This window comes from Bidens hawaiensis, unplaced genomic scaffold (genome assembly GCF_021521415.1).
Source record: "Bidens hawaiensis isolate Kalapana, Puna unplaced genomic scaffold, B.hawaiensis_p1.1 tig00005588_1, whole genome shotgun sequence".
Taxonomy (NCBI): Eukaryota; Viridiplantae; Streptophyta; class Magnoliopsida; order Asterales; family Asteraceae; genus Bidens; species Bidens hawaiensis.
This window is the reverse complement of record NW_027491362.1, coordinates 218,365-231,971: the sequence shown is the minus strand read 5'-3', so window position 1 is coordinate 231,971 and position 13,607 is coordinate 218,365. Positions and strand designations below refer to the sequence as shown.

Genomic DNA, 13,607 nt, shown 5'->3' with positions numbered 1-13,607 from the left:
GGCTAGTCTCCTTCAAGTCATTCCCGGGCGTAGAGTATTGTATGATTTTAGTTTCTTTCATGTTTATTGCTAAACTTTATGTGATTGTTGATTGATGAACTATGCTTCTTGATATTTAGTATTGTTGGACACCCATTCGATTTAAGTTTTCTCATTCTGGACGTTTTGTTTGTCAATTTTAGTGATACTTGTTCACATAGTGTTTGCTGATTATTCTTGATATAATAAAGCATACAATTGTCTTTAGCTGAGCCATTATGTGAACGAACCTTTGGTTGCCATCCACGTATGTGTCACAATTTTTTATGCCTACGACTAAGATTTTTTAGTAAACAATATTTTTCAGTTGTTAATTAGTTATTGTTCAATAATGTGTAATAACTGAATGATTCATGCTTGAATCTTGGGTGTGATTTATTTCCTATTAATTGTTTAACTCATTAAACTAATTGCCTCAAAACACCTTTTATTAAAAAAAAAGAAGAACTTTATTAATAATAATAAAAGGATCTAATTACAACAGAGAGACAGTTAAGCGGGCAACAAGTTGCGACGCAACTCCTTTGAATGGCAAATATGATCCTATTAAAAACAAAGTTATCGCTCTTCGGGGTCGATAAGTTACTGTGCATGACCCGTTGAACTATTTTCATAAACGTAGCAGCGTCGGGGGCAAGTGATCCAAATGTATCGAAAGCAAAAATAATGAAAGCATGTTAATTCTTGACACAAGTCTCCTTGTGCTTAGAAATTTTTCTTGATTCTGCATTTAACACGGCATGCCTAGCAACAAATCCGGTGTCCCTAAGCCCGAAAAAAGGGAACACTCCAGTAAGATCCACACATGCCCCCCCCCCCCCCGGCCAACCCTCCCATCCAAACACAAGGATCTACGCTTTTAGAGAGTAGACCTTCCTTCAAATGGATCCGACAGAAAAAATGTTTTGTAAATAGTTTAGATAAACGACAAACGTAATTTTGACCATACGCTCATCTTGATTCGATGCCTGACTTACCCTGTCGATATGATACGTGGGTTTTTGCATGATCCGTACAACATGACCATCAAGCCCTCAGAATTAATAGATACCCCAACTAGTTGTTTTATCAAAGCTTCTTGTCCAGCAAAGATGTTCTGGAACTCAGTTATACTCGATCAGGTTACCTTACCTTGGATAGCAGTAACAAAGCTATGATACTTCTACCTTAAACTGTGGATAAGTATTCGCTTCATACCGATATCGTTAACCCTAGACTGTGGATCGAGCTCCTTGATTTTACGAAATAAAATTTTGATTTTGTGGATGTATTGTAAGATTGGAGGATCTTCTTAGGAAGCCGTCATTATTTCGCCTTCGACTAATTACAACTGAGCATTTTTCTCTGTGAAAAGGGTTTCAAACGTATCACACGCTAGCTTTGTCGATAAAAGGTCTTGAATGTGATTAAGAACATCTTCAAATGTTGTCTTGATGATGAACATCGCACAACCCAGTTTAACATGCATTTCCCAATACCACTGTTGATATCGTTTGTTGGTTGTCTCATGTGTCGTTCGTTACATACCAAAGATCTTGCCCTTCGAGATAGAATTTAATACATGTTGTCTTTTATTTGTATTTGCTTTAGGTTCAACTTCCTAATACCTCTTAAAGCTTTTAACTTAGCCATAATTTTAGCCTCTTTGATCTGGGATCGGTTATTCGTTGCAATCAGTTTCTTTTTCATGCCTTCGATCGGTTTCTTCAATCACCAAAACTGAACGTGCCCATGATCGTTTAGGCTCTAAGTCTTCGTGTTTGGTTTGTTGTTCTTATATAAGGTCTTAGAATAGTACCATCAATAAATTTCAAGTAACCCTTGATCACCTCTTTAACCATTGTTATTACGAACTTTAAAGCCTTTAATATCATTTGTCATAAAGCAAAACAAACCAAACGCGACACCCACTTCTGCTTCTAACATGAAAACGATGCTCAAACAAGAGACTTACTCTTTTCTTTATGGATAATCAAACAACTTACAATGAAAAGAAAGCACGTCTAACACCAAACTTAAGGAATAATAAAAACTAGAATTAGGAAACTTAAAAAACTCTAATTATTATTATTATTATTATTATTATTATAAAACACTACTTTGGTGCCGCAGGTACCCGATTGGGCCACTTGGCGACACCTTAGTGGCATTTTGTTTTTCTTTTGCTTTTTTTTTGTTCAAGTACACTGACTAAATGCATATTTTGTCTTTTGTAATTTCCGGTACCGTAATAAACATGATGGAAAACGACCTAATTCGCGCTGACTCACCGTATTATGTTTTAGTTTCGAAACCGTGACAAATGTAAAGAAAACAGACCGAATGCCAAATTTGTTTTTTTTCTAAATAAAATACACTCCATAAACAAAATAAGTTAATGCACCAAAAATTACTTTTAGTCCTTAAACTAATGATGTCCTCCAAACCGCGCATTCGACATCAACCATACTAGTATCTCCAATATAAAATTGTTTAATGACCTCACTGAAGAATGAAAAAAACGAATAATATCCATTCCAAGTTGAGACTCATCACCACCCGTTACCAACTTTTGCTTTAGTTTTAAAAGACTACCATCCCAATTCCCAAGCATGCTTGTTTAATGACTGACCCTGGCCATTTATTAAGTTATGGCTTGTAGGGGTGCATCACTTACCCAAGTCTTAGATTCTATTCAATGGTAATTGATGTGGATCAAAGGACCTAAGAAACATAGTAAATAATGACAGCTAGTGAACATGAGATAAAGCATCTGCAACTACATTTTCACTACTTTCTTGGATACTTTCTGATGCAATAAATGCTTCAAGCTATGTTGATCATTCATTCTTAATAATGAATCCATTTTGAACCAAATAACGGTGCTTGATCACTAAAATTACTACAAGCAACTCCTTGACATAAACAGAAAATAATTGCTGCCTTGAGAACAACACCAATACATTTAGAACATGCTTTATTTCTATGGTAAACTTTTTATTAAAATTCGGAAGAGCTAAAACCGGAGCCAAACTCATTCCAAGTAAAATCATGAACAACTTCATATAATTTTACTTTCATTTTTGTTATTTCTACCATTTTCAATGTTGTCCTAAGTACTTCTTCAATCGATTCCTCCATTTTGTCTGCCGATGATTCTGATCTAATTAGTCACTTTCCATGTTCTTTGAGTGCTTTCTCCAATTCTAGATTGCGAGTATCTTTTCTTGAGATTACTATACTTCAATTGGTGTCGCCTTTGTTGGTGGTGCAAGTAGTGTTCTAGGAGTGGAACCGCTAAATGATAGGGAGAAAGAGAACTCTAGAGAGAGCGTAAGAGACTCTTACTATTTTTTTTTCCGATACCCCTTTACAGTATTGTTGCTTGACTATAAGTTATTAGTTCATAAACACTTTTATGGTATTTGAGTTAGCTTTCAACTAAAACACAAGTTTATTAAGTGTAACTAAAGTTATACTATCAGTCCCTCAATATTAGCTCAAATCGAGTAAGCTAATAAACAAAGTTTAACTTTTTGATTGCGTTTATGCGTTCAGTTCCTTTAATCACTAGTTAAGCAGTTTAATTTCCTTTCATTCACTTTCACAGATTGATCCACAAATATAAGTTTTTGAAAAATGGGATCAAAATGTCACCTTGACTCATCAGTACTCTAAAAAGCATGTGCCTATCATTCCAACAATAGCACCAAAGACGAACTATAGAAATGACTCATATCGTCAAGTGATATATCAGTCTCTAATAATTTAGTCTTTAATGATCACTTTTTTTTGTAGTGCATTCTAAAGCATACCAAACAATTATTTCATATTTGGCATTGTGTTAATAAGACAGAAGGGAAATTAATGATTTGATGTAAAAATGTTAATACTTTTTATAGGTGCAAAAATATTCAAATACTAAAATCAATCTTAGATCTATGTTCTTTTCAGGTCATAAAAGTTTAAATTTGCAACAATATTCATATCTTTATGGTCTATATTTGCAGAAACACGGATCTACTTCCCAAGTATGGTTCCTAGATCCAATGAGTCAACAGGGTAGGATACGGTTAACTGCCACACGATATGAACCCAATTGCCTAAAGTCCAATGATGAACACCTGCAAAACAGACACCGTGAGCTCGTGAAGGGAAGGACAAGAGGGGGGATCTTCCCGTAACCACCCTCCGGCGTGAGAATAAGTACTGTTCTGTAGAAGATAAGCACTTAAGTAAATTGAGAGAGTACAGTGGGAGTGAATGAATACCTCATGGTGATTGAGAGAGTATTTATAGCCGAAGGATGTAGGAAGGTGATTGGGCCAGCTATCCTTTAAGAAGATGCCTGAATAACCGTATGGACACGTGTCTGTATGTGATAGGTTCATCTTATAAGTTGCATGTGCATGTATAAAACCCTGGACACGTGTCACTTTATCATTGGTTAACGGGAGAATATTGGTCATGTGCATGGTTATAACGACCTTGCCAGATGTCACTGGTTGATTGGCCGAAAGATCACATATTGCTCAAGAAAGCATCTTGGCAAGTCTTCTAGAAGATAATTGGTTATTGACAGCTGTCCCGGGGCATTTGCCTCGTGGTTATTTACGCGGAAGGATATTCCTTCTTGCGGATGCCCTTTGAGGGTGCTGTGATGCTTCCGCCCGCATGCGCTATGAAGGTGTTTCTTCCTCAACTTATTATGCGGGTGGTTTATGTGTCCCGCGGGTGCCTTATGAGGGACTTCTGATTGACCCGCGGGTAGTCCTTAAGGGTATTTGGGTCTTTTTGGTGCCCTACCTCTCTAAGTCCCCCCAGTCAAGTGTTTCTTCCGTGCGAAGTATTTTATGCGGGTGAAATTCTGGACTTAATGTGGATTTGGGGGTTTTTATATCTGCAAGTTGGTAGAAAATATCTTCTGTTATTGTGGATAATCATGAAAAAGGACAAGTTGCCCACTCGCAGGCGCGTGTGCAGGTGACAGGACTTTTATGACGGCTGTAACTGTACCCGACTGTTCAACTTTTTCGCTTTTTCGAATTTCCCGCGTGAGGTGGCGATTTATTACTGGACGGTTTTTCTCTCTCTATTGTTCATATCCCATCGCATTAATTGCGGTGGGTATAAATAGAGAGAGTTAACTTCTTTATGAAGTTTTATCACCTTTGTCTTCTGAATATTAACTTTCTTTCTTTGAAACCTTTGATTTTTCCTTTGATTTACTTCAATACTGTAACGAGTTTTCTTGTAATGGCATCTGTACAATCCGAAGTTGATGAAATAGAGGTCTGCTGGGACCGAGGGGAATACCAGAAGCTTATCACGACTTATGATATTCCGCCAGAGTGGGAACCAGAATCTCCTTCTACTGGTTCCATAGCCAGCTTTCCACCTCCAGGAAAGATGGCTTTATACGCCGATTATTTTGATCATGGGAATTTCCGCCTTCCTGTCACAAAGTTCTTTCAACGAGTGATTAAGGCGTTTGGGATTCACTTATCCCAACTTCATCCACGTGCCGTCATGCGAATTTGACGTTTCGAGTTTGTGTGTATGGCACATGACTTAGTGCCCCGGTTGGACCGATTCGCTGTGTTTTACAAGATGGCGAATCGAAATGGATGGTTTACTTGCCATAGCTTGCCAGATAGGACTATTGGCAATGTCACCGAAGCGACCTCCAAGGATTGGAGAAAATTTTTTTCTAGATCTCTGAGGATGTGATACCGGAATCCATGGTTCACCGTTCTCCGAATGACGCTCTTATCAACATCACACCAGCTGCTCATGAGAAGCGCGACTGGTTTCGAAAACTTACTACCCCACCTACACCAATGCGAGCGATTCCGGAAGAAGCCCTTGTGTGGGAGGGTATGAGTCGTTTGTGGCCTGCTCCTTTTATGGAGCCTGTTTTTATCCAGCTGGATGGCAGTGGGTTTTTACTACCTTATTCTTACTTTCTTTTTTCTGAGTTTTTATTGTCTGATGCTTGTCTGTTACTTGCAGGTTTTGGGTCGATGTTGGACGCCTTACACGATGGCAAGGGCTGTGTGGGAAAAACTGTTCGTGATGCTAAGAATGTGCCTATCCTTGAAAGGACTGTTGAACACTTCATTTTCCCAACCAAGTTGCACGCCGAACCAGTTGTTTCAGAGGCTATCTTTGAAACAGGTGTGTACATTCTAAACCCTCCGCCTCTTAATATGTTGACCTCTGATGGGGTGATCGTCGTTTCGAGTGACGACTCTGATATTCTTGAGGAGGAAAGCTCAGATGATGCCACTGAAGTCTCATTTGTCTCTCATCTGTTAGCAGAACTCTATCGGGAGAGGTCCTTCCACGTATCGCAGGCGAGTGACGCGGGTCCTAGTGCTTGGGACGCCGGGAAGGAGCCGAAGACGAAGAAAAGCCGGACACATCGTCCGCGGAAACCACTACCGCCCAGCCTTGCGGATCGATTGGGGACTGTGACTGGTGAGTTTGTATGAGTTAACTTTTTGTTATACATGAAGATGAGATCTGACTTCGATTTTGTTATGCAAATCCGTCTATTGCTAAAGGTCGTACTCTTGGCGAGCTGTCAACGCCCACACCAAATGTTGAAAAGCAATCATCGCCTCTTCCAGAGAATGAGGCTAACAGGCCTGTTACTCCTCCTGCCGAAGCAACTGTGGAGGGATCCCACGCCCAACCAGTGACTACCGGATCCTTGGACTATCTTTTCCAGGGTGGAGACGTCACTGGTTCTCATCATGATAACCCTGAAGTTACCGCTAAGGGCTTCAGGGTTAATGAATCTCCCTTACGACCTGCCTCTCAATTTTATTCTACTTCTTCGCCTTTTATGTCGGGCGAAGAAGGAGAATTCCTTTTTGGGCCGTCTGCCCATGAGATTGGGGGAGGTTCCTCGCAAAATGCCCCCCAACAGACTTCTTCCTCCCCTATCCGTCTCGGGACTTCAAGTTCTTAATTTTTTGGGAACGTGCAATTAGGAGGAGATTTTGACTTGTTTTTCTCGCCTTGGGACATTGTCAACGGGTCTCAGGTTTCTAACCCCAAGACCTGTATGAGTTTTGTTGAACATTGTATGCCACCTGCTGAAATAGCGTATCAACAAACTCGCTCCCGCCAAGAACTTCATACTGATCTAGCTGTTTCTTTGACTAATAGCTTAGCTTGTAGTCAGGAAATCTTGCGGGAGTTGCGAACTATGGGTGGGAAACTGGGTGCAGCTTCCGAGGCTGTGAAGATTGCGGAGAGAAGCTGAGGAACAGCGGAAGGCAGCGGTAGCGGCAAAATGGAAACAAGTCGATGCCGAAGCTGCTCTTAAGTTAGAACAAGACCGGAGTGCTGAAGCTGCTAAGAGTTGGAAAGAGGCCTGTGAAAGGTCTAACGCCACTCTTTCAGCTTCTTGAGCTGAAACTCAAAAGAAGAAGGATGAGTTGGCGAGGGCACATGACGAGGTGTCTTATCAGGACGCCCGGATTCAAGAGCTCGATGAAGCGTTGAGATTGCAAGGGGAGCAAGTCCTAGCCTAAGGATAAGACTATTGTTGAAATGCAATCTGCATACGACTCCTTTTTGCAGTCTCACACTGAGACAAACAACCAAGCCTCCGCCGAGTAACAGGGGCTCCGTGATAGGGCGGAACGTGCCGAACGGGAGAGGCAGTACTTCCTCAACCGTGGCCTTGACTCGGTAAGATTTTCTTCGTATGCTGCTTTGTCTATGCATTTTGGGTTTCGTGCTAACATGTTCTTTACGCTTTTTGTTATCAGGTCATTCGTCATATCAAGAGGAGCACGGAGCTTACCGATTGCTTCGTGAACCTGACTGCTGCTTCGGAAGGCGTTGGCCGGGTGAAAGGTTTTGACGAAGGATTGGCGTTTGCCCAATCCGGGCAACCTATTGAGAGTCACCAGCTCTATGGCCTTGACGCAAAGCAGGAGTTGGATATGCGGGTTCAAGAGTATGATGACCTTGTCTTCCCGCTACAAAATATGCTTCCGGAATTTGCTTCATCTGAAGATGGTGTGAATCAATTGCGGGTATATATTGATGACGAATCTGATGATGATGAGTCAGATGATGACAAGGCGGAAGATGTGGCTCATACTGCTCCAGAAGATACAACGCCTCCTAACCCATAGGATGGGTGTAGGTGTTGAAAATTTTGGCTTGTAATTTCTTTTCATGTTTTTTGTGATCACTATTTTGAATGACAAGAAACTTTATGTTGATAATATATTTTGTGAAATATCTTGTCTTTTTGAATTTTTGTACTTGTGCAATTTGGATTGAGCTGATGACGTGGTAGAAAGAGGGTATAGGCGACGGTTGACGAGACATGTAAATCGTCCACTTGACAGCCTGTATACACTTTTTCGAATCTCTCGCCTGACTTGTCAGCCATCCTGTGGCCCAGATTTTTCTCTTTCCTCTGTTAGTCAGACGGTCGCATTAACTGCGATGGGTATAAATAGGCCTTGAAATCTTCAATCCATTCTTATCACTTACATATTTTTTCTCTTACTCATACCAAAAAACTTCTTCTCTCGTATACCCGTCTCATATAATTTACCATAAAATGGCTGCCCAGAAGAAAAATCCTCCCGCTATTACTAAAGTCGGGTGTGATATTAAAGAGAAAGACTTCGAGGACGTTAAAAACGTGTACGGCTTTCCTTCTGAATGGGAGGCTGAACGTCCGTCAAACGGAGAGCAACGGCGCCTCCAGCGAGGAAGATGGCTGTTTACTTGGACCATTTCACTACCAGGAACTTCCGGTTGCCCGTAACCAAGTTCGTGCGATCGGTCTTGACGGCGTATGGGATTCATTTATCCCAAGTTCACCCTTTTGGGATGCTCAGGATTCGCCACTTCGAGTTCTGCTGCCAAGCACATAACTATGATCCTTCCGTCGGCATGTTTGCCGTTTTCTACAAAATGACTTTCCGGGAAGGTTGGTATAGTTTTTCTACCACTGGGAAAGGGGTTATTGGCTTTGAATGGCTTCGCAGCATTCATGGGTGGAAAATCCAAATTTTTCTGGATCCGGGAAGACGTTATCCCGTTTACAATGATCCATCGGAAGCCAAAGGACAAATTGCCGGAGATCCCGGCTTCCGAATACAAAGGGCTTGCTTGGTACCTTACTTTGACCAAGGTTCCGAAGCCCATGCGCCCTATTCATGAGGGGGCGATGGTGCACGCCAAGATGAGCCGTTTGTGGCCATTCCCTACCTTGGAACCGTACTATGAGAATTCCGATGGAAGTAAGTTTTTGCTTGTAACATTTCGGGTTCTCAGTTTATTTGTTTTTAATACTCTGCAATTGCAAGTGAAGGTACAATCCTCTCCACTCTTGTGGATACGACGGGTGGCATGATGGTACGCCGCCCCATTGCACCACATGATGTGCCGTTCTTGGATCGCACGGAGAATAACTTTCTTTTTTCCGCTACTCTTACTCTGGAGCCCATTGTTTCCGAGGCGATGTATGCCCAAGGTAAGGAGTTTGTCAAAAAATGCGAAGGTATTTTTCAACCCCGCCCTGTAACCGCCGTTACCTCAAGCGGAGTGATAGTTTTTTCTTCCAGCGAAGAGTCATCACTCTGTGAAGGGGGGTTATCGATTGGTGCTACTAACTTTTCACCTTCGACTGTAGGTTTGACCTGCAAGCAGGATTCGAAGACCACCACTGACTCGTCAACAGGTGGGGAGGGTGTTCCTCGAACCGTTGAGGGTGAGCCTCAAGTTTTGGATGTGGGTACTTCTAAGGCTGCTGGCAAGCGTAACGCGCAGCCTTCCGATGTTGCGCCTAAGAAAAAGAAGAAGAATGAGGAAAAGACCCAGGTTCTTGACTTGGGTGCTCGCCTTCGAGAGCTGTCTTCCCGAGATGCTTCCAAGGGTCAGGTTTTAAACCATTATGGCTATATTTTGACCTTGTCACTTACTGATAGTTAAGAAAGCTTTGTCTTGGAAATTTCAGGTTTCAAGGATTCAATTACTGTACCACTTCCGACTCCGCCAACCTCTCCATTCAACACTGTTCAAGAGCCGATCAACCTATCAGACTCTTCTCCGATCAGGGAAAAAGAGGTTGGTGAGTTTGAGCAGCCTCCCACATCTCATCCCCATGATGAACACAATCTCCAAGATCAGGGTGGGGTTAATGTGTCTAAACACAGAGGGCAAACTTCCCCTTCTCAAACGGGTGAAGATACTGCTCCGCATCATCCCCGATGGACGTTACGGCGGAACTCGGTATTGAATGATGCGGATGTTTGCCAGGAATATCTCGACGAAAGTCTTCCTCCTGCAGAGAAGGAACGACAATGTCGCCGCGTCCGCAAAGATCTGTTCGACTCCAACTCTTATCATATGGCGAATGCTGTGTCTACCAATCAAGATCTTCGCCGGGATTGGTTAGCTATGAATGATGAGTTGGAGGAAACCAAGCGGAACTTGCTTGATGCCAAGAAAGAGGCACTCAAGGCATTAACTGATGCTCGAGACAATCATCGAGCTATGGAAGTGGCAAAAGCCGCACAGCTTGCTGCTGAGGAAGCTAAGATCGCTCTTCAGAAACAGCTAGACGACCAAGCTGAGCTGATTAAGACCCTTCAAGCCAACTCAGCAGCCAAGGACAAGCATTTATCCGACCTTAATGCTAAGAGTCGAGACCAAGCGCTGGAGTGTGCTAATCATAAGATGGATCTTATCCGAGATCAGGCGGACAAGAAATGGCTTCTGTCGACGGCAATTCCCAAGGTATTAAATCTTTTGCTGCCATAATTCATATACACGTGTATGTGTTCATACAGAGTTTTATGACTTCAACAGGTTATTACTGATGTTCGGAATAGTGACGACCTTGGGAACTGTGTCGCTATACTCCTCCGTGCTTCGAACAAGCAGGCCGACAAATGGGTTTTGAGGAACGCTATAATTTTGCTTCCGAAGGTAAAGTGCCGGAGGAGTTTGTCTTGGCTGGTGTGGATACTGCTTCCATCCTTATCGAGAAAACCAAGGATTATGACACTCTAAAATTCTCCCTCTCTGATCATATATCGGAGCTTGCAGATAAAGATGATGCCATTGAGCAACTAAAGGAGTTGCTGGATCTTGAGGAATAAGAAAACGAAGGAGCCGAAGATACGGCGGGAGGCGAAAATGTCGCCCCATAAATGTACTTTCCTCCGCAACCATCTGAATTGTGCCTTTTTGAGGCAATTTCTCAGAGTTGAAATGAACGGATAAGATTTAGCAGCGTGGTTTGCCAAAAACCTATTTAATTCTACCAATCTCCCGTTAAGTGTTTGGACTTCTTGAGGGATGCGGGAGATGGCATGCGGGCTACTGCTTGTACGTTGTCTGGATTAGCCTTGAAACCCGTGCCTATAACGATTACCCCGAGGAACTTCCCTTCCTCCATCCCGAAGGAACACTTTGCTGGATTGAGTTTCATGTTGATACTTTTCAGTGTTTCGAAAGTTTCCTCTATGTCCCTCAGCATTTGATCTTCTTCGATGCCTTTGATCACTAAATCGTCCATGTAAACTTCGAGGTTTCGACTTATCTGACCTTTGAAGGCTTGATCCATCAGCCTTTGATACATGGCCCCCGCGTTTTTTAACCCGAAAGGCATCATTCTGTAGCAGAATGTGCCCTGGTCAGTGCGGAACGCTGTCTTATCCTCATCACCAGCCGCCATATGAATCTGGTGATACCCTTTGTAGGCATCGAGGAAGCACTTGAATTTGAATGGGGCCACTACCTTTAAGCACTGTAAATCTTTCTTCCTGTTTTGTAATCTCTTTTGATCAATAATAAGAAGTCTTTGTGTTTCTCCCGGTGCACTTTGTCTAATGCACTATAATATAAGTGCCTATCCGGAACTTCGGTTTTGTCAATAAAAGATTACAACTTTACAAAATAACATGGAATTGACTGGACATTTCTCATATATTGGGCATAAGCCTTCTTAGAAAAAGAAATTACACAATTACTGTACTATGTGGGCGCGCAGGCCGAAAATAAAAGACAAATAGGAGCACTACATATAGCATTTCTTTAGTTGTGCTGCATTCCATGTACGAGGAATCTCAGTCCCATCTAATTTCTCCAGCTTGTAGGCACCTTTGGTTAATACTTGTTTGATTCTGTAAGGTCCTTCCCAAGTTGGGGCTAACTTTCCCGGAGGCTCCTGTCTGGATGCCTCGTTGTTGCGGCAGACAAAGTCTCCCGCATCGAATTTGCATTCTTGAACCCGCGAATTATAGTATTTTTGAAGCTGTCTTTTGTAATTGTGCTCGCGGGTCGATGCTAATTCTCGTCTTTCTTCGAGCAAATCGAGATTCATCCGGAGTTCGCGATCGTTATCGTTGATTAACAGAACCCTCGCGGATGGGATCCCGATTTTCTGCCGGGATCATGGCTTCAGTGCCGTAAGTTAGGCTAAACGACGTTTCTGAATTACTAGAGTTTTTCTGGTTGCGGAAGGCCCAGAGTACATGGGGTAACTCGTCAACCCAACCGGTCCGTTTAGTACCCAACCTCGCCTTAATTCCTTCCTTGATGCTGCACTCATCGAGACACGTATCTTCATCTGTCAATGCTGCACTCACCCATGTCTCAGCATTGCTCATTTGCCACCGGAACGTGCCTCTTCTGAGTTCCTTGAGTTCGCCCAATGTCTTCCTCAAATCATCCACCGAGTCGGCTATTTGGCTAGCACAGTCATTCACTACGCCTTTCTCTCTCTGATCGGTTTCTTTTCGTATGCCCAAAAGATATATTGATGTCTTGGTGGCTTGGGATATGCTGACTCTAATCGCTGCTAGTGCCAGTTCATGCGGTGTGGTGACGGGTCCGTTGTAAATGGAGAGTGTGTGGTTGCAGACTTTAGGGAAGGTGGCATGCATGCATGATGATTGAACTAAATCTAGTGAAGGGTAAGCCATGATAGTTGCAATGGAAGTGAGAGCAAGAATGATGAAAATTATGCAAGTAGCCATAGCAAAAAAATGTTGAAATAAAGCTAATTTAAGTTATGTGAAGTTGAGAAGCAACTAAATAATATAACATAGCAGGACAATGATAATAAATTATTAGAAAGGTGATGTGCTGGACATATATAAGACTATATAATATGTATATATTTTTATATAAACATAGACTCTTAGTTGAACCAAACCCGGATTTAGAAAGGGTTAGTAAATGACTATTGATGATTATACAAATGGAGAAATGTGGTGTTGAATGAAAAAAGAGGAAAGTACAACAATAGCAGAGGCTATGAGTTTACTCCTTTTAAATGCCCACCTGTATTTGTTGGCCATTTAACAGTGGGCTGATTAAAGATAAGATGGGTCTGGTCATGGTTAGGTTGGTTAATGCTTCAAAATGAAATAGTTAAATAATTAATTAGTTGGATTAATTCTTAGCCAGTTGTATCTTTATATGTATATAGATATGTGGCTGTTGGTGAGAATGGGACACGGTGCCATAACTTAGTAGCAAATGATTTGTTATTAATTCGATCGTTTTATTATATCCATACGACAGATACTCGTCCAAAA

The 13,607-nt window shown here is 42.0% G+C and overlaps 1 protein-coding gene across 1 annotated transcript; it reads right to left on the bottom strand.

Moving 5' to 3' along the window:
• Positions 1 to 12,404: 12,404 nt before the first annotated feature.
• On the bottom strand, positions 12,405 to 12,989 carry LOC143630207 (pectinesterase inhibitor 3-like). Its single transcript, XM_077099277.1, has one exon. The coding sequence runs from the start codon at positions 12,987 to 12,989 to the stop codon at positions 12,405 to 12,407; it is 585 nt and encodes a 194-aa protein (XP_076955392.1).
• Positions 12,990 to 13,607: the final 618 nt, after the last annotated feature.